The sequence below is a fragment of the Hyperolius riggenbachi genome, chromosome 2, assembly GCF_040937935.1.
Source record: "Hyperolius riggenbachi isolate aHypRig1 chromosome 2, aHypRig1.pri, whole genome shotgun sequence".
Classification (NCBI taxonomy): domain Eukaryota; kingdom Metazoa; phylum Chordata; class Amphibia; order Anura; family Hyperoliidae; genus Hyperolius; species Hyperolius riggenbachi.
This window is the reverse complement of record NC_090647.1, coordinates 477,872,238-477,894,296: the sequence shown is the minus strand read 5'-3', so window position 1 is coordinate 477,894,296 and position 22,059 is coordinate 477,872,238. Positions and strand designations below refer to the sequence as shown.

Here is a 22,059-nt window from a genome sequence, read left to right as displayed (position 1 = left end):
TATACTACTTCTCCTGAGTACAGCGGTACCACATGTGTGGCACTTTTTTACACCCTAAGTACGCTAAGGGGCCCAAAGTCCAATGAGTACCTTTAGGATTTCACAGGTCATTTTGCGACATTTGGTTTCAAGACTACTCCTCACGGTTTAGGGCCCCTAAAATGCCAGGGCAGTATAGGAACCCCACAAATGACCCCATTCTAGAAAGAAGACACCCAAAGGTATTCCGTACGGAGTATGGTGAGTTCATAGAAGATTTTATTTTTTGTCACAAGTTAGCGGAAAATGACACTTTGTGAAAAAAAACTATTAAAATCAATTTCCGCTAACTTGTGACAAAAAAATAAAAACTTCTATGAACTCACCATACTCCTAACGGAATACCTTGGGGTGTCTTCTTTCTAAAATGGGGTCATTAGTGGGGTTCCTATACTGCCCTGGCATTTTAGGGGCCCTAAACCGTGAGGAGTAGTCTTGAAACAAAAATGACCTGTGAAATCCTAAAGGTACTCATTGGACTTTGGGCCCCTTAGTGCAGTTAGGGTGCAAAAAAGTGCCACACATGTGGTATCGCCGTACTCGGGAGAAGTAGTACAATGTGTTTTGGGGTGTATTTTTACACATACCCATGCTGGGTGGGAGAAATACCTCTGTAAATGACAATCTTTTGATTTTTTTTACACACAATTGTCCATTTACAGAGGTATTTCTCCCACCCAGCATGGGTATGTGTAAAAATACACCCCAAAACACATTGTACTACTTCTCCCGAGTATGGCGATACCACATGTGTGGCACTTTTTTGCACCCTAACTGCGCTAAAGGGCCCAAAGTCCAATGAGTACCTTTAGGATTTCACAGGTCATTTTGCGACATTTGGTTTCAAGACTACTCCTCACGGTTTAGGGCCCCTAAAATGCCAGGGCAGTATAGGAACCCCACAAATGACCCCATTTTAGAAAGAAGACACCCCAAGGTATTCCGTTAGGAGTATGGTGAGTTCATAGAAGATTTTATTTTTTGTCAAAAGTTAGCGGAAATTGATTTTAATTGTGTTTTTTCACAAAGTGTCATTTTCCGCTAACTTGTGACAAAAAATAAAATCTTCTATGAACTCGCCATACTACTAACGGAATACCTTGGGGTGTCTTCTTTCTAAAATGGGGTCATTTGTGGGGTTCCTATACTGCCCTGGCATTTTAGGGGCCCTAAACCGTGAGGAGTAGTCTTGAAACGAAATTTCTCAAAATGACCTGTGAAATCCTAAAGGTACTCATTGGACTTTGGGCCCTTTAGCGCAGTTAGGGTGCAAAAAAGTGCCACACATGTGGTATCGCCGTACTCAGGAGAAGTAGTATAATGTGTTTTGTGGTGTATTTTTACACATACCCATGCTGAGTGGGAGAAATATCTCTGTAAATGGACAATTGTGTGTAAAAAAAATTAACAAATTGTCATTTACAGAGATATTTCTCCCACCCAGCATGGGTATGTGTAAAAATACACCCCAAAACACATTATACTACTTCTCCTGAGTACGGCAATACCACATGTGTGGCACTTTTTTGCAGCCTAACTGCGCTAAGGGGTCCAAAGTCCAATGAGCACCTTTAGGCTTTACAGGGGTGCTTACAATTTAGCACCCCCCAAAATGTCAGGACAGTAAACACACCCCACAAATGATCCCATTTTGGAAAGTAGACCCTTCAAGGTATTCAGAGAGGGGCATGGTGAGTCCGTGGCAGATTTCATTTTTTTTTGTCGCAAGTTAGAAGAAATGGAAACTTTTTTTTTTTTTTTTTTTCCTCACAAAGTGTCATTTTCCGCTTACTTGTGACAAAAAATAATATCTTCTATGAACTCACTATGCCTCTCAGTGAATACTTTGGGATGTCTTCTTTCCAAAATGGGGTCATTTGGGGGGTATTTATACTATCCTGGAATTCTAGCCCCTCATGAAACATGACAGGGGGTCAGAAAAGTCAGAGATGCTTGAAAATGGGAAAATTCACTTTTGGCACCATAGTTTGTAAACGCTATAACTTTTACCCAAACCAATAAATATACACTGAATGGTTTTTTTTTTATCAAAAACATGTTTGTCCACATTTTTCGCGCTGCATGTATACAGAAATTTTACTTTATTTGAAAACTGTCAGCACAGAAAGTTAAAAAAATCATTTTTTTGCCAAAATTCATGTCTTTTTTGATGAATATAATAAAAAGTAAAAATCGCAGGAGCAATCAAATAGCATCAAAAGAAAGCTTTATTAGTGACAAGAAAAGGAGCCAAAATTCATTTAGGTGGTAGGTTGTATGAGCGAGCAATAAACCGTGAAAGCTGCAGTGGTCTGAATGGAAAAAAAGTGGCCGGTCCTTAAGGGGGGTAAAGCCCTAGGTCCTCAAGTGGTTAAGTTACCTCCTCTGTAGTTAAGTTACCTCCTAAGTTACCGCCTCTGTAGTTAAGTTATCTCCTCTGTAGTTATTTTCACATGCAGTTAATTAACAGCCTGTCTAACTTTAGAATTCTGGAGTTCTTTTAAGGATTGAAGCATTAACTTAAAGACACAAGAGTTAACTTTAGGTTTGCCTGAGGTAAAATGTTTCCTGAATACTACATGCCTCATCACCATGGTGATAACTATAGAAATGTTATTAAAGACAGGAGATAAGGTTAGTGAATTGAGGCCATTGTCTGATTGGAATAGGGTAATTGGAGAGGAGAAACTAAAATAAGAGCTATCTCTACATTAGAGACCAGGGCCCATATGCAATTCACTTTTTCACCTGAGTTTTCTCCTAGGAGATAATTTTTCATCTTCAATTTAAAATAATTTTCCAGCACTTTTCAACTAAAAAAAAAAGTACCACAAAGTAGGTGAAAAAAGTACTATCAAAATTAGTTTGAGTATTTTCTTGCTTGTTGATGTTTTAAAAGGCATTTTATTGACAAGTTTAAAAATATCTCCTAGGAGAAAACCCTGGCTCATATGCAATTGAATTTTTCACCTGACTTTTCTCCTAGGTGATATTTTGAAACTTGTCAATAAATTGATTTTTAAACCATTAGCAAGCAAATAAATGCTCAAAATAATTTTTATAGTACTTTTTACCTACTTGTTGATACTTTTTCCATTGCAAAGTGCTAAAATGTTATTTTACATGGAAGATTTAAATTTGAATTTTTTTTCTCCTAGGAGAAAACGCAGGTGAAAAAGTGAATTGCATATGGGCCCAGGGCCCTTATGCAATTCACTTTTTCTCCTGAGTTTTCTCCTAGGAGATACTTTTTTTATCTTCCATTTAACATAACTTCCTATCATTTTGCAATTGAAAAAGTACCAAAAAGTAGGTGGACAATTACTATCACAAGTCTTTTGAATATTTTCTTGCTTGTTGGTGGTTTAAAAAAACATTTTATTGACAAGTTTAAAAATATCACCTAGGAGAAAACACAGGAGAAAATGTTAATTGCATATGGGCCCCAGTGGCTATATGCAATTCACTTCTTCACCTGGGTGATATTTTTAAACTTGTCAATAAAATGCCTTTTAAGCCACCAGAAAGCAAGAAAATACTTATACTAATCATTTTGATAGTACCTTTTCAACTACTTTTTGGTACTTTTTTAGTTGAAAAGTGCTGAAAGTTATTTTAAATAGAAGATGAAAAATTATCTCCTAGGAGAAAACTTAGGTGAAAAAGTGAATTGCATATGGGCCCAGGTGGGTATTTGAACTGAATACTCTGGCACCATGTGTTAATATAGAAAGTTATTTTTTTTTCCTTATTTATGATTTTTATCTATACATTAGATAACTGTAGTTATTTATTACACCACTAGATGCTGCTGTGATACTATATTCAGTATGTTGTGAATTAGATAACAGGACTTGAGAAAAGAGAGCCCAGTAATTATATGTTCATTCATCCTCTGCTGCTCCTCTCTGTCAAGCTCTTCATTGGCTACCAATTAACCATAGGATTCAATTCACTCTTAAAAGGGACTCCGAGCTCTAAAAAGAAAATAAATTGGTACTCACCTGGGGCTTTCTGCAGCCCATCGTACGTCGGGAGGTCCCCCGGCGCGGTCCTGGCTCCTCTCCCCGTCCCTCCGCCGCATACCGCACCGCCAACACCCGGGCCAGGTGTCGGACTCCCCCTTCCTGAACGGAGGCGCTGCACGTCATCACGCCGGCCGCCGTGATGACGTGCAGTGGCCGGCATAATGACAAAGAGCGTCCCCGTTCAGGAAGTGGGAGCCTGACACCCGGCGTGGATGTCACTGGTGCGGTATGTGGCGGAGGGACCCGGGAGAGGAGCCAGGACCACGCTGGGGGACCTCCCGACCTACGGTGGGCTGCAGAAAGCCCCAGGTAAATACCAATTTTGTTTCTTTTTAGAGGTCAGAGTCCCTTTAACCCTAACCTACAATGAAATACATGATAAATCCTTAATCTATATCTGTAATTCACATTTCCAATTTATAGCCACCGTGTTCTTAAAGGGAACCAAAACAGAGGGATATGGATGTTTCCTTTAAAACAATACCAGTTGCCTGTCAGTCCTTCTGATTTTTTGGGGCGAAACTCCCGCCCCCCCCCCCCCCCCCCTGGCCAGTCCTCCCCTGCAAGTACCCCAACATGCTTTGCAAACTGAATATAATGGATGTAATAATGCAGTAAATGATTGTAAGTTATTTTAATAAAATATTGATACAAAGAAGTGTGTTACAACAGCTAAATGCAAAGCACCAGAAATGCAATACATAACAAAACACCATCATTCTGGCATATTCCATTTCATCTGCACCCCATTCCTAACACACTACATGTCCCCCACCTGTTGTATCCTTTATTTCCTCAACTCTTAGGGCTGGTGCACACCAGAGCGGTTCTGGACCGTTTTTTAAAACGCGTGCAGGGGGAAAACCGCTTGGCTAATGAAAGTGAATGGGACGGTGCACACCAGAGTGGTTCGTTTTTGCCACAAATGCAAACTCGGGGGCTGCAGAATTTTTTAGATTTCTGAGGCGTTTCTGCCTCAATGTTAACCACTTGAGGACCCACCCTTTACCCCCCCTTAAGGACCAGCGCTGTTTGTTGGGATCTGTGCTGGGTGGGCTCTGCAGCCCCCAGCACAGATCAGGGTGCACGCAGAGCGATCAGATCGCCCCCCTTTTTTCCCCCCTATGGGGATGATGTGCAGGGGGGGTCTGATCGCTCCTGCCTGCAGGCATGTTGCGGGGGGGGGGCACCTCAAAGCCCCCCTCCCTCTCCTACCTGTCATGCCCAGTGATCCGGGCTGCACAGGACGCTATCCGTCCTGTGCAGCCAGTGACAGGACGTCCCCTGTCACATGGCGGCGATCCCCGGCCGCTGATTGGCCGGGGATCGCCGATCTGCCTTTCGGCGCTGCTGCGCAGCAGCGCCGTACAATGTAAACAGAGCGGATTATTTCCGCTTGTGTTTACATTTAGCCTGCGAGCCGCCATCGGCGGCCCGCAGGCTATTCACGGAGCCCCCCGCCGTGAATTGACAGGAAGCAGCCGCTCGCGCGAGCGGCTGCTTCCTGATTAATCAGCCTGCAGCTGGCGACGCAGTACTGCGTCGCTGGTCCTGCAGCTGCCACTTTGCCGACGCACGGTATAAGCGTGCGGTCGGCAAGTGGTTAAAGGAGCACTTAAGCCAGGAATAAAAAAATCAGTTTTACTGGCCTGGGGCTTCTACCAGCTCCCTGCAGCCGTCCCGTGCCCTCCAGTCCCCCGTCGACAGCTAGTTTCGTTTTCACTGACAGGGAGTTGGTGGGCTTTCTGCGCCTGCACAAGCCTGGCCACGCATATCCTTCTTCATGTTCCCGTCCTCAATAGCGTCCTGCACAGGCAGAGGATGCTATTGCGGACAGGAACGCAAAGAAAAATATGCATGGCCAGGCCTGTCGGCAAAGACGAAACTAGCTGGTGGCAGGGGACCGGAGGCTCTGTGAGCGACTGCGAGGGCACTGGACGGCTGCAGGGGGCTAGTAGAAGCCCCAGGAAAGTAAAACTGTTTTTTATTCCTGCCTTGAGTGTCCCTTTAAAGTATAGGAAAGTGGAAAACCGCTCTGAAAAACGTTAGACCAGAGCAGTTTTCCCGGCGTTTTTGTTACAGAAGCTGTTCAGTAAGAGCTTTTACTGTAACAATATTTGAAATCTGCTACACAAAAACGCTCCAAAAAACTCTAGGCATGTTTAGAAAACCTCTCTAAACATGCCTAGAATCGCTCTGAAATCTGCTTCAAAATAATAAAACAAAGGTCCAAAGTTACACAGTTGTCAGTGTCACATGTCCATGGTATGTAAACTCGTCGCAGAGCACTTGTTTTTATACATTTGTATATTGTGTATTTGTTTCATGGTCAGCTCTGTTTATGCTTACTATTCATGGGTATTAAAGAGGCACTACAGCAAAAAACTGTAAAATGTAAAATATGTGCAAACATATACACATAAGCAGTACATTTTTTCCAGAGTAAAATGAGCCATACATTACTTTTCTCCTATGTTGCTGTCACTTACAGTAGGTAGTAGAAATCTGACAGAAGTGACAGGTTTTGGACTAGTCCATCTCTTTATAGGGGATTCTCAGGGATATATTTATTTTCAAAAGCACCTAATGAATGGCAGTTGCTCTGTCCAACTGCCAAAAAACTGTGTAGGGAGCAGGGAAGCTGGCCAGCATCATTATTTAAATCCTTTTTAGGGAATATCTTTATAAAGAATAAAAGCCCTGCTGAGAATCCCCTATGAAGAGATAGACTAGTCCAAAACCTGTCACTTTTGTCAGATTTCTACTGCCTACTGTAAGTGACAGCAACACAGGAGAAAAGTAATTTATGGCTCATTTTACTCTGGAAAAAAATGTACTTCTTATTTGTATATGTTTGCACATATTTTAAATTTTAGTTTTTCGCTGTAGTGCCCATTTAATGCTTGCAAATTGGATGCACACTGCTGGTGCTATTATCACTCACTATCCAGACATGAATGAAAATCAATAGCTTTTTCAGTCCAGAAACATGACCACCACAAACTGGTAGCAATAAAGATAAAAATCCTTCATTAACCATTTTCTAAACACATCAGACACTACAGTATCTTACCTCACAATGAATTTTGGTGGGTTTGACCTGAGCCTATTGTTACACAGGCTTCATGCATATTGCTTCATTTCAATCCAAGTTTTCAGGTATCTATTTAGCTTCCTGGATGAGCCTTTGTATTACGGAGTAGTATGTCCTGTATTATGGAGCATATGAAAAGCCATTTCAGGGACAGCTTTCTCATAGTTGTACCATTTTTAATATGCTGGGAGTGGGATGGCTTTGGGTTTGTGTGTATTTTAATGGCCTTTTTGCTAAAAATTTCTTTAGTAGTGCTCCATGCTTCCAAGTTCAGACTTTATGATATATACATAACCCTGAAGTATACCAATGCAATAAAATAGAGCATATGATCAGGCCTATTTCTGACCTTTAAGCACCCTAGGCAAAACACAACACCATCACCCTGTTGCTATAAGACACCAAACAATTTCAACTTGATGTGTGTTCCACTTCCAACATATACCAAGCTAAATACTGGAGTCCAGAGGTGTTGAGACAGATAAGTCAAACCTCCTAAAAGACACAATTTTATCATTCAAAAAAAAAGTATTTTATCATTCAAAAAAAGTACTAATGTTTATAGTCACTTAGCCACATTTTCACCTGAAATTACACATATTTCGATAGATCTGTAAATCCGTCCTGAAAGAGAGACCAATGAAGAAGGGACAGGGGGTCTTTTTCCCAAAGAGGTACTTTTCCCCTGAAAAGGGGAGCAATGGTGAATTGACTACTGGTATGCTAATTGTATAGTTGCTACCGGTAGATAATAAAGTAATTTCTATAAAGTTTTTGCTTAGACCACAGTTCTATACCATGACTTCTATCATATTCATCAGCCATGTGCGATAGAGCCTTCCCCAGCGAGTGGTGCCCTGGGCAAGGATTGTTGTCTTTAAAATACTGAAGGAGGACATTTGAGAAAAAGGCATAGAGCACATTTGCCATATACTGTAAAATCATTCAGATCCTTATTAAGGAATTCCACTGAAGGAAAGAAAACATACAAATCTTCAGTACATTAACAAAACGTATAGACATTTTATTATAGATGTATATTTGGCAGTTTTTCAAATTATGCAACAATTATACTACAGCACAAATAATCATGTATACAGTTGGTCTACAAGTTTAAATGATTTCCTAAAAATAAACAAAAACGTATAGGTACAGCTGAGTTCCTCCCAGTGATACAGAGTTTGTACGGAAATCCATGGTCTGCCTATCAGAGGGTTCTGAAGAATCGAACGATTTTGCACCAGAAAAATGAATACTGAGCAGATTTCACATATAATTTAGGTCTTTTCTCTCCTTCACTCCAGTATGACGATTCAAGTTATTTTAGTGCAGGTGTAGAAAGAAATCCGGTACTGAACATGATGCTGTTTAACAGTTTATTTTTGTAGAAGAAGCTTTCCAGAGACATTCTCTCTTCTGCAAGTATAGCACGGATGGATCACAAATATTCCCCTGGATGATACAAACTTCAATACCTATGACTATTAGAGAATGTCAGTTTAGTGCACCTGATTGACCCAGTTGCATGTTGCATACACTGTGCATTAGGGATGGTCAATGACTGGATAGTGTACTGGTTAACGGCACCGCCTTTGGCATGGGAGACAAGGGTTCGATTCCTGGCTAGGGTCAGTACAGAAGACTCCCTAACACTGCAGGGTGGCCCCTTGAGCTCTTAGTGGCTGCAGCTCTTGAGTCCAGCAGGAGAAAAGCGCTATATAAATGTTCTCACTGGAATGAGATGTAAATAATTCAGAGTTGATGCAGGATTATGCCTATTCTGTATGCAAGTATATGCGGCTTGAAAATGGACCAATCAATTTGAACCTTGGTGGGGCTTGATTGGTCCATTTACAAGCTGCATACAAAAAAATTGCATACTCCTGCATCAACTTGGAATTATTTTCATCTCACTGACCAGTCCTAATGTGCATAAAATGATTTGCATCTTGTTGGCCATCTCTACAGGCTATGGCTCCAGACCAGGCTTGTGACCAAGTGTCACACAGACAGCAGTGACGGTGGCCCATTCATTCCTGGCACTATCCTGCCTTCCTTGGAATACTGCTGCAGTTATGTACAATACACCACAGACTTACTGCTAGCGCCCTGTATGAGTCTTCACAAGAGGGGGATAGGAGTGCCTGAAACTGAATTCAAAACTCATGATTAGAGGGTTAACAATTCATGATTTAGGGTCTGTTTCCCCTACACGCAGATTGGATGCAGAATGGATGCAGAAAAACTGACTCCAATGAATGCATATGGGAAAATCTGCATCAGAAAAATCGCGTTTAGTAGAAACAGGCCCATAGGCATTCATTGGAGTCAGTTTTTCTGCATCCAATCTGTGTGTAGCGGAAACAGGCCCTAAGGGTTAACAATTGTAACTGAATTTCACCTGTGCTGCTGCAAAGTCGCAGCACGAATCGCTTAGCCATGTCATGCACGGCTATAAGGTGTTGGGGGCGTGCTGCAGCATGCCACCCAGAATCGCACCGCAGTGCAATTCAGACGGCAAGCCATAGAAGAAATAAGCAGCATTTCCCTGTGCAGCTCGCATGTGGGGAAACGCTGCAGATTCGAGGTGTATGCGGCACAAGTGGAAACTGCTGTTTCTACTAACAATCCAGGCTGTTTTGCACCTGAAGTGGGAGGCAGCCAAAACGCATTGTGAGGTCATTCCAATTTTAGAGGGGAAGTTTGAATCCTAGCACTGCTCATTTTAATTTATTGCCTCCAAGCAGAAGTTTTATGTATTTTGCAAATCATTTTTCACTCATCAATAAAGCACTTTTGATACACCGGTGTCTGCTAGGCCATGTCAACTAAGACCAACTGGTGACAAAAGGTTAGTTGGACATTACCCTGTTTCTCCCAGTCCTTTAACACCAAGTTTGAGTTCTAGTGTGGAGGCGAGGGGAGCTGCGCAGACAAGCGATTTAGATGGTTCCGACGGCTGCAGTTACCAACAGCACCCCCAGGGATCCCAATCCTGTCACTGAATGCTAACAGACCATGACTGACTGCTTCTAGTAATTCCATGTTATCAGGGCAAGTTAAGTTTTTAATAAATTATCTTTTTTTTTTGTTATACATCTGGACTTTTATTAACTGAGGGATGACTTCTATGTGAGGTGTGCCGAAAACCGTATTATATATATATATGAGATGTAGACAGTTTTACTAATGACAACAGAACAATTTAGCCTTTCTTGCAAACAGCCTATAGGGAACCTGCATGTGATGCTTACATCAGTGGATGAAAGAGCACAGAAGTGTAGAAATCGGGACAAAAGTGTTCAAACGGATATAGTCCAGATTATTGTCAGAGCGTGGAATAAGCAGGAAATGTTTCCTAATATGTGCCACTGCAAACATCTATAAACAGCAGAAGAGCAGATGATGGGAAAAGCAGGGTGCTTGTTTAACGATCTCCACCTAAAATTAAATAATTGTTCCAAAATTCAATTAATATCAGTAACAGTAAAGGATTTAGCAGCATCACGTGTAATATAGTAGTAGCCAAAACTAGCCACAGACATCAGAGCATACCGGACTATATTAAAGTGTTAGTGGACTGAGGGCTTGTTTACACTATCACGAACCCGCATGCGTCCAACGCATGCGGATTCGCACATGTAATGCAAGTGGATGGGCCTGTTTCCACTGTAGCGTTGTTGAGGTGCGTTTTTTTCAGCGGTGAAAAAACGCACAAAAGAGCCGCAGAATTCGCCTGCGAGTGGAATGCATGCGAATCGCCGCTAATGTATTTAATAGGGAAATCGCCTGCGGCTTTGGCATGCGAATTTGGAAATCAATGTAAATCCACACCGGCACTGCCATGGTTGAATTCGCATACAGCGCCATTCATGCGAATTTTCATGCGAATTCGCATGAAAATTCGCATACAACCGCATGTGAAATTCGCATCCGCATGCAAATTTTTACCGCGGCAATTCGCACCGCAATAGTGGAAACGAGCCCTTATGGTTAAGTGTGCTTAAAATGAGGCCCTGATCAATCAAGCAATATCCTTACATAAGTGATGTAGCCCAATTTTGTAATGTCATCTCCAGTATGTACAGTATAAGCTGTTAAGTTTTGCCTATACTGATAGTAAACTAAGAGGCTTCTGGTGCTGGAGGGAGCCCCTGATAAATAAAGCTGCTATTATTTTATTCACCTCATGTATCCTTTAAGAACACACTGAGTAGGAGAGCCGACTAGCTCTTAAAGTGTACCTGAAGCGACATGTGACATGATGAGGTCAACGTGTATATACAGTGCAAAACATGTTAATAACCATGCTGTTTATTTTTTCTTAATTTATTGCCTGAAATAGTTAATCTTCAGGCATGCAAGTAACAGCTTCTCTCTTGTTGTACTGTACCTTGTCGGGATTATAGTAAACATCACTGGTAACAGCCATACTGGTAACATAAAAGTGTTCCTAGCAGAATACAACTTATGAGAGCAAGAGAGAGATAGAAAAAGGTAATTAAAACATATTTTAACCCTGGGACTCTTAATAGACTGCCATTGAGCAGAGACAACAAAACATTCAATCTAATTTGTAAATGTGTGTGTGTGTGTATATATATATATATATATATACCTCAGGTTCACTTTAATGTTGGAAAAAAAAAGTATATAAATCACGTGCCAGTATTTTAACACAGAGCTGAAATTAGTAATTTAAAGGAAACTTGAAGTGAGAGGTATAAAGGAGGCTGCCACATTTATTTCCATTTAAGCAATACCAGTTGCCTGGCTATCCTGCTGATCCGCTGCCTCTAATACTTTTAGCCATAAACCCTGAACAAGCATGCAGCAGATCAGGTGTTTCTGAAATTTTTGTCAAATATGACAAGATTAGCTGCATGCTTATTTCTGGTGTGATTCAAATAATACTGCAGCCAAATAGATCAGCAGCAGTGCCAGGTAACTGGTATTGTATAAAAGGAAATACATTTGGCAGCTTCCATAGACTTCTCACTTCAGGTTCCTTTAGGCTTCTTGCACACAGGGATGTTACAGGCGCACGTTAGTGCAGCCTGTAACGCTCCCCCAACGCACAGCAATGTAACACAAGTGGGCTGTTCACACTGCCCATGTTGCGTTACATTGTAACGCAGCAAAGTGCTGCATGCTGTGCGTTCTACTCGGCTAAGCCGCGTTAGACTGTTTGCTCATGCTCAGTCATGTTGGGGAGGAGGGGAGAGCGGCCGGGCACATGGCTAATTAATATTCACTGCACTCAGTGACGTGCAGTGTTTACTTCCTGGAGCGGCCGCTCTGTTTGGCGATTGGCTGGGCGGGACCACATGATGGCGCATGCGTCCAAGAGTACGCATCACGGACGCCAGAGTGAGCTGCACAACACAGCTCACTCCGACGTCCACACCAGAGAGCACCAGGCGTTCCGTTAGGGGCACGTTATGTGCCCTATATTGTCCCCTAAACGTAACATACTGGTGTGTAACTAGCCTTAAGGTCTGTTTGTTTTTTTTGCAGTATTTTGTAGTATAGATTAGACCAGTGGTCCTCAAACTAAGGCCCGCGGGCCGAATGCGGCCCCCTGAGGCTTTTATACCGGCCCTCCACACACAAAATATATTACTTATAGATGCGGTCACGGTCAGCTACATCTTTAAATATTGGTGGTCCGCATAGAATAGCAGTGCTGGCACCACCCATCCACATGGAAGCCAGAAAGCAGTAATTCGCTGGTTTCCAATCACATTCCACATCAGGTGACACTGCTGTCCAATTGGACTGCACGTTGTCACCCGGGTATGTTTCGCTGTCTGTCCTGCAAAGACGTCTACATCATTTTATGTATGTTCCGGCCCCCCAGCAGTCTGAAGTATGTTGACCCGGCCCTCGACTCAAAATGTTTGGGGACCCCTAGATTAGACCTTCACATTAAGACATTTTAAGCATAAGAACACCAACACTGTATAGAGACATCACATTTCTTTTTGATTTGTTTTTTCTTCCTTTATAATTTTCTTAAAGGCACAGAACTTCACAGATATCCCAAAGATAGAAAATTAGTTGCAACAGCCTCAAAAAGACAAGGACAGCAGTAAAAACAAACAACAATATTAAAAAAAAAAAGAAAAAACCCAAATCCCTGGATATCGGCTTTAAAGTGGACCTGAACTCTTGCACAGGAGAGAAGGAGAACACAGAAAAATCTACCCTGTATGTGTTTATAGAGAACAGCTTGTCTAATTCTCCCGTCTCAGCAAGTAATGAGCTAGAGTAATTTGAGCTCCCAGCTGTTTGCTGACTCTGCGGAGTTAACAGCGAATATGTAAACACAGAAGGTTAACCATTTCTGTGCTCCCAGCAAACCAGGAAGTAACTACACTGCAGCATCTCTGAAGGAGCTCTATAAGCTGTAACAAGGAAATGTTTTTCTGTAAAGGTTATTATGCTGTTAGAAATATTGGCGTTAGCGCTACGATGCAGCGGCCGCACCGCATTGCCAAAAACAGGCCTTCAGGGAATACTGCGTTACTATGCAGTATTCCGCATCTGGCATCCATCCAAGCAGAAAGTGACGCACGTTTGCGTTACTTCCTATTTTGGGTATACAGAAGTGCACAGAAGCATACTGTAAAAATGCGCGTCGCAACATCGCTGCACTTCTGCCGCAAACACGTTTTAAAACCCCTGCATCGCCATAGACTTACATGACTTCCGGTCTGCCGCACGTCGTGTGCGTTTTTGAAGCGTGTCAGATTGAGCACTTCTGGCACACCACGCTGTAGGTAATATGAAAGCACCCATTGACTTTCATTGCCCTGCGGTAGCAGAGCAGTAAATTGCTGAGACGCAATGCGGCAGTGTGAAAGGGCCCTTGCAGGAGTGAACACTGCAGCAATTTTGCCGCAATCGCGTTTAGTGCTTCTATAGCACTGAAACGCAATCGCCGGGAAATCACCTGAAGATGGTGCAGGCGACTCGTTTGCGTTCTGCGTTTTTGGGCGATTTGCGGCGATTAAAATCGCCCAAGTAAGAACGTGCCCATAGAGTTTCATTACACTAGTGCTTTTAAAAAGCGCTAGCGTTTGAGCGTTTTGCCGAAATTGCGGCAAAATGCTCTAGTGTAAATGGGCCCTCAAGGTTGCTTATATTTTAGAGGAGAGAGGAAGTTCTGAGTTCAGGTCCGCTTTAAGTTTGCAAAGCATACAGAGTTCCCCAATAAGAAAACCCAGCACTGCATTCATGTTTGGGAGGAGAGAAAGAAATAAAAAAGAAAAAATGGGAAAGAAATAGCACATTACATAGGTCATCTGGAGATTCAACTGCTCACTGCAGTGGTAAATATGACATTTTCATAAATAATGTTTACCTTATTAAGAATGAAAAGGAATACTACAAAAAAAAATCTACTTTTTGTACTAAACACAATATATAAAAAAATGACATATAAAAACAACATTCCCTTTAAAATGTCTACAGGTCCAGCTTTCTTCATAACTGTGAGTACTAAATGCAAATAGGAGGGAGGGGTAGTCTGCCTGCTCCAGTGCCAAGGCAACAGCTGACTGGGGTATTCCCATTAGTCAGATTACTGCTGCTGCCTGCCTCTCTGGAGAGCCTGTCAGTACCTATGGATGTGTGACCTCATCTCAGACGACCTCACATCAGTGAAAGTCAGCTCTGGTCACACAGTGTCTGCCATCAGCTGCACTTACTGAAAATGGAAAAATAGTCAACACGAAGAAAGATGGCAACAGTGCAAGAAGCAAGGTGCAAAGACTGTCACTGCTGGATCTGTAAACAGCGGTCAATTAAATATGAACAAAACTAATTGATAGTCCTAGGTTATGTCAGGGCCGGGCCGAGGCAGAGGCTGAAGAGGCTCCAGTCTCAGGGCGCAGTGTAGGAGGGGACGCACAATTCATTCATTCAATTCATTCCCAATTGTGTTTGAAGCAGAGAGAAATAAGAAAAGGGGATACATAGCAGTGACTGCTAGCCAGATAACTAGAGATTAAGGTGTTGGGGAGGTTTGGGGCCCTGGGGCACCTATTAGTCTAATAGTAATTAGTGTGTGACGGCCGGGTGGGAGGGATGGAGGGGCGCACTTTGCAGTCTCAGGGCCCTTTTCCACTAGCAGTCGCTAGCGTTCACGCTGAACGCTAGCGATTGCTGAATCGCAATTACCGGCGATTCCCCGACGTTTGCGGACGCGATTTTGCTATGCTATGCACTGCATAGCAAAATCGCGGCAAATATCGCTCCACCGCGCGTTCGCGTTCCCGTCAAAAACGAATCGCGGTAGTGGAAATGACCTACTGCGATTCCTATGTTAAAAAGCAAACCGTAGCGATTGTAAAATCGCTAGCGGTTTGCGTCTTTCCGATTCAGCCAGCGCAAATGCGCTGGTGGAAAAGGGCCCTCAGCCTTGGGTGCTAAAGGACTTTGTCCCGGCTAATTAAAAGGAAGCTAAATACCTTCACGTAGAAAGAAACAGTGGTGGTCACATGATCAGCACTGTTCCATGGGATCCTTCTTCCCAAGAGCAACTAATCCCTGCTGTCTTCTGTGAGGAAAGGTGTGGCCAAGCTACCCCTCTCAATCTGTAAATAAGAGCAGGTGTGGATGGCATGCCACCTATCTTCTGTAGGGGTCGAAGGAGTGGTGTGGTATGGCCAGTGGAATACAGGAGGGGACGTAAGGTGGGCAGTATCTCATAGTTTGCGTACAAGTCTCTATCCATCATTGTAGGACAACGAGGACCAGAGGTCATCTGAGTTGTTTTCTTCTAAATGAAGGGTAATTACTACTAAATGGAGTCACATGATATATATATGACTGGGTGAGGCTGGAGTTAGTTTAATAAAAACTTAATATACTTAAGTGAAAATAAATAAAATGATTATTACTCACCTGGGTCTTCCCTCAGCACCCTGCAGCTGTCCGGTGCCCTCGTAGCCTTGCTCCGATCCTTCTTTCCCTGCCGGCGGCTACTTCCGGGTTCGGCGACAGCCGCCGACAGGCTGGGAACGCGAGTGATTCTTCGTGTTCCCAGCCACAATATATCGCCCCCTATGCTGCTATCGCCTTCTTGCCGCAATAACAGCATAGGGGGCGATATATTGTGGCTGGGAAAGCGAAGAATCACTCGCGTTCCCAGCCTGTCGGCGCCTCTCACCAAACCCGGAAGTAGCCGCCGGCAGGGAAAGAAGGATCGGAGCGAGGCTGCGAGGGCACTGGACAGCTGCAGAGGGTTGAGGGAAGCCCCAGGTGAGTAAAAATCATTTTTTTATTTTCACTTAAGTATCCCTTTAAGCTTGCCAGGTGCTTTAAATGAATTGATAGGGAGGGAAGTGATATTTTCTAATGCACAGCTGACTTCCTATCTAATTATCCCATATGAAAAAAAAAAATCTATCAAGTGTCATTTTATTTCCTCCTTTTGCTTATAGTCGCAGCTAACACAGAGAGGTAAGTTGCACAGCAAAGCATGTAACATGTCAGATATCGCAGTACTGTTCTCCCTGCATGGGAGCCTCTACAATCATAGCTGTCAATGTTATTAGGAGCACTTCTGCATATTAGGCCTGCCTTTTGTTTTGGATGTGATGGTTCTATAACAGCTTTGGATGTAGATTGTTAAAATTCACCAATCATGGCGCTAATACTGTATGTTTAGATGGGAACAAACACTACATCATCACCGTAGTATCTGGTGTTGGGAGGCTTCCAGTGGCACATAATGGATTTGTTTATATCAGCCGTAATACCTAAATCTGATTGGAGGAAAATTAGTAGTGTTGTGGCTTAAATATGATTCATCAGTAAAAAGAATACTGGTTCTCAACGGCTCTTGTGCGACTCCGAGACCCATCACTTTCGTGGTAGTCTTCTGTGTTCCCGTTGGGAGATTCTAGCAATAGCTCTGCACTGTTGCTCCGGCTTCTGGCAGGAAGAGTCCCATCCACTCTTTGATAAGCTGCGTGGCTGCTGGACGAGGAACTACTGTCTGGAGGAGGGTTTGTGGGCTGCGTGTTACTGGCTACAGAGCTGGAGAAGTAGTGCTGGGACTGGGTGTCACTACTGCAGCCCTGCTGCTGGAAACTAGGAACTGCAGGACCAGGATCTAAAGAAAAAAAGAAGACCAAGTCTGAAAAATGGAGCCTATATCAGTTACACAAATATTTACATCAACAGCTTATTCTACAAATGCGATAGTCGAAAAGCAATTAGTCATGTAAAAAGTAAATCTGGTTACAAGTTGGACAGGTCCCAGCAACCAATTGGTTATTTGATTGACCTGGTGATTTTATGAAGTAATGGAAGAAATACAGTAGAGTCCCAGTTTTTCAGAACGCTTTAGATTGTAAGCTCGCAAGGGCAGGACTCTCTCACCCTTTTGTGTCTTGGAATTTGTTATACATTTTATTCATCATGTGACTTTTGCCACTGTAATTACCAATTATGTATTTTGTGTATTGGTGTATACTATTGTCTGCATTATGTAATACTCGATTTCTTCTAATTAATGTATATCAAAACGGATTTAAATTTGTGGGAGGGAGATATCCAGAGGAATGTTGGAGCATACAGTATATAAAAGTTTGGGTAAAATTTCCACTTTAATTCGGTTAATTCCAAGAGCCACTGACGAGGGCAATGAGGACCCCGCTGAGGTCTTGTTATCCAACCAGGAGTATAAAGGTACTGTGTTGTAGAGGTGAAGTCTCTAATCTCTGAACATTTTTTTTTCAATACATTTTTATTGAAAAGAAGCATGTTTAACAACACTTGCTATATCAATATCATCAATATTTCTTCATATTCCAATACAAATATTGTCATTAAAATAAATCAGTAGCAGTTTTTATCTCAAACTTAGAAAAGCAGGAGCTAAAGTAAACCCTGTTTGCGGTGTTATTGTTATATAACCGAAGAAGAAAGGAAGGAAGAAAGATTAGGGAAGAAAGAGAGAAAGGAAGAAAGGAGGAAAGAAAGAAAAGCAAAAGAACAAAATTGGTCCAGGTTTATCTCCGTTTCTATACATCGTATCTCTAATATAATCACAAATCTTGAGAATATACAACATCAAATCAATACCAGTATAATTACACACATATATCAAAGTAGCCATCAAAGCATCAAGGAAAGCATCAATGAAAACAATACATGCAACATTGGCCTGACTCCAAGGGTGTTATACACCTATATCTAAATGATTACTAAAAATCCAACTGTTACTTAACAAATTGTGCACCAAGCAAATTGTGTACCAAGCAGAGAGTCAAAAATCGAAGGAATCTGTAACGTAGGAAGGGCTGTACTCCGTAACCGGGCAGAAAGGAGGTGTTCCATAGCTAAGCTTGAATTTGCCAAAGCTTTAATCTGGTCTAGACATGGGACTTCACTAGATCCCCAATGTGCACTAATCCGCTGTCTACTAGTTCACTAGGATGAGACACAAATAATCTGTTTGCAACTGGAATGTTCTCTAAACCCGCGTGAAGTAATGCTAGATCTGGATTAGGAAGGGGACGAATTAAACATTATACAGATATAGATCTAAAAACTGCAGTCCATAATTTTTTTATAAGTGGACATTCCCATAACATGTGAAAAATCGTGCCAATGTCCTTTCCGCACCTCCAACATTGTGGAGATTGATGTGGGTTAAAAGTTGCTAATTTCCTTGGAGTTAGATACCAGTTCAATAATATTTTAAATAATGTTTCCAAGTGTACTGAACAGTGTGAGAATCTGGAGATATGTCTACTAGGTGTTATAATAGCATTGGCAGTAATATTTGATCATAGTGTTTTATTCCATACTTGGGTATATCTATCCAGTGAATTGGCAGATTGTGCAACTAATTCTGAAGATCAAGAGGATATACCTTTAGGAAAGGAAAAGGGTTCTTTGAGGAAAACAGCTAAATACCTGGGTAGTGTATCTCTCAACACCTAGGTATGTGAACAATTCAATTCAATTAAGTGATCTGGATGCTCAGCATCTATACAGAGCTTACCGGTAAATTGCTGTCTGAAACCAACTCTAAATACTGTTTCTAGAAAACAAGTTTGCAATGTATACAAAGCTTCATATGTCTACATCTAGAATCAGAAGCTCCAAATAATCAGTCTAGTCTAGGATTTCACTACAAATCATTGAGGCCCCCTATCTTACCCCATGATGAACCCCATGACCAGGAGGCCCATCTACTGGGAATCATCTAACAAGTGTGGCTACCATGTCTTCTCTAAAATCCATAACAAGTGTAGTCATAACAATACCTGCTCTGGAGGGGAGCCTCATGAATAGGAGGGAGTGTAAGAGGTTGAAGGCATCCACAGCCCTGCCCCTTTAGGTGGGCTGCTACCCTTCAGTATAATAAGAGAGAGCTTCTTGCAGGCTGTTGTACGCTAAAAAGAAGTCATATAGGTAAATCTCACCAGGTGACGGATTCTGCGGAACAACGTAGCTACGCAGCGTAATGTCTGCTGAGCCGCCAGATTCTAGAGGTATTGGATGAGAGTGAAAATGTTTCAACATATCGAAAATGGTCTGGAACCAGAGGTGCTGTACATGACACTGTCCATTCTCATTAAGAGACAGCCGTAGGTGCTGGGGGAAGAGAATATTGAAATGTTAGCCGATTCCTTACAAGCCTCTTTGTACATACAAGAAAATTATCCCCTCCCCTTTTACTATGAAACACCATGTAGCAAGTAAAATAGAACACTGACCAGCCAATGTAATTTAGGATACGTTACCTTGAATTATGTTCAAATAGCAGAGTTAGAGTTGCACACCACCCCAAGGTGCTGGACTAATGTAGTTAATAGAACAATCCAGACTTGTTATTCACAAATCGCGACAACAGTCAATTCAATAAACCAACAACCATTTTGGGGCCACAGCAGGTCCCCTTTGTCAGGTAACAGAATAGAATGGTAACGTTGGCGTATTGAATGAACTGTTATCATGATTTGTGAATAAACAAAGCTTCAGTCTACTTTTGAGTGTGCGGACCCACTGGATTGATGAATTATGTTCTGGTTCATATAATCCAGTGCAAGTAGCAATGCTGTTTGGAGGATATCCAGAGTCTGATTTACTAAGGGCGCATTCACATTACATAACGTGTGCACAAACACAATTTCATGCGCGCGTTATGACCTATGGCATGGTTTCGGGAAGTTGCAGTTCGACGCTGATCAGTGGCACTTGTTCTAATTCACGAAACGGGAAAATGCCATCACTGGACAAGTAAATGCTCCCAGATGCGTTACATTTCTGGAACGCTTTGTCTAATAGACTTTCATGTTATCCCGCTTACCGCATCCTAGGAGCCATCCGTCAAAACGCATGGATCAGCTCCTAGTGTGAAAGAGCCCTATGGGCTTGTTAATGAAAGCGTGTATGCAGCTTAACTCTTTCCTTATTCTTTCATTAAAGCTTAAAGCTAATAGGATCCAGGTTTTTTTTTTTAAAAAGTCAGATACTCACCTAAGGAGAGGGAGGCTCTGGGTCCCATAGACCACTCCCTCTCCTCTCCTGGTGCCCGCTGCTGTCCTGGCTCCCCCGTAGTGGTATTCGACCGTTTCGGTCGAATAGCGCTGTCTCCCGGCCGAAGGGAGGCTTCGGAAATGCTTCGAGAGCCCGAGTGCTCCCGAAGACGGCCGCTCTACACTGCGCACGCGCGCGCCCTCTATGACGCGTTCGCGTGTGTGCCGCCTGTCTTTGGGAGGACTCGGCTCCCGAAGTCCCCTTGGCGTGGGACGAGAACGGAGGATCCAGTGCAGCACCGGGGCCACCGGGAAGGAGAGGGAAGGCTCATTAGGACCGAGCCTTCCCTCTCCTTAGGTGAGTATCTGCCTAAGATTCAGGAGTTAGCTTTTTCAACATATTTTTCAGGTGTTCGCTTTTTCAACTGTAACACATCAGTCTTTTCTATGTATTCATAAATTAAACTGTGGCTTGTAAACGGATCAACACAATGGTTGCCTGTAAAACTGTAAGGCTCCATACGCATGCCAAATGAAACTGGACCCTGGTGGTCAATAACAACCACTTCTGCTGAGAATGGGATTGAGTGGATCTACAGGTGGTGTAAGGACAATAATATTGTGCTAAATACGATAAAGACTGTGGAAATGATGGTGGATTTTAGAAGGAACGCACTGCCACCCAGCCCGGTCAGTACTGATGGAACTGAGGTATCCAGGGTACATAGCGCTTGGTTCCTAGGCACCTTCATCACCAGGAACCTGAGAGGGGACGTAAATACAACCATAATCCAAAAGAAGGCCGAGCAAAGGCTGTTCTTCCTGAGGCAGCTGAGGAAGTTTGGAATGCAGAGAGAGATACTGACCAGTTTCTATTGCGCTACTATTAAACCTGTCCTTTTTACCTCCATCATTGTTTGGTACGCAGGGACAAACGTAAGGGAGAGACACAAACTCCAGAGAGTGATCAATGCCGCCAAAAAGATCATTGGGTCACCCCTGCCCCTTCTCCACACAACGAGAATGAGGTCCAGGGCCAACAGGATCACACACAGCCCCTCCCACTCTGGTAGTCGCTTCTTCAACCTCCTCTCCCCTCAGGCCACCACTATAGGTACATTCCCACCAAAACTACCAGGTGATGTAAAACCTTCTTCCCCCAAGTGGTCGTCCTCAACTCATGTCCTCACCCCGAGGATATCCCTGGGTCTCCTTAAGCTCCTCTGGTGCCCCAATGTATGAACGCTTGCCCATAGGCTGACTCTCACCGGTCGCACTGTACCATATGTTGTTATTTCATGTATGCTCTGGATAGGGGGTAGAGAGATCTGCAATACATATTGTTACTATCACATTGTCGTTATTATGCTATGTAGTTATGTTTATGTTGTTGTTA

The 22,059-nt window shown here is 42.8% G+C and overlaps 1 protein-coding gene across 2 annotated transcripts in view; it reads right to left on the bottom strand.

Annotated features, from left to right (window-relative positions):
• Positions 1 to 16,428: 16,428 nt before the first annotated feature.
• SH2B2 (SH2B adaptor protein 2) overlaps positions 16,429 to 22,059 on the bottom strand; it is a 142,706-nt gene continuing 137,075 nt past the window's right edge. For both annotated transcript variants that reach the window (XM_068265993.1, XM_068265994.1), the window contains exons 8-9: positions 19,608 to 19,779; positions 16,429 to 17,284 (exon numbers count right to left, since the gene is read on the bottom strand). In XM_068265993.1, the coding sequence (XP_068122094.1) occupies positions 16,980 to 17,284; positions 19,608 to 19,779 (477 nt within the window). In that variant the 3' untranslated portion in view covers positions 16,429 to 16,979. The remainder of the gene's footprint in view (positions 17,285 to 19,607; positions 19,780 to 22,059) is intronic.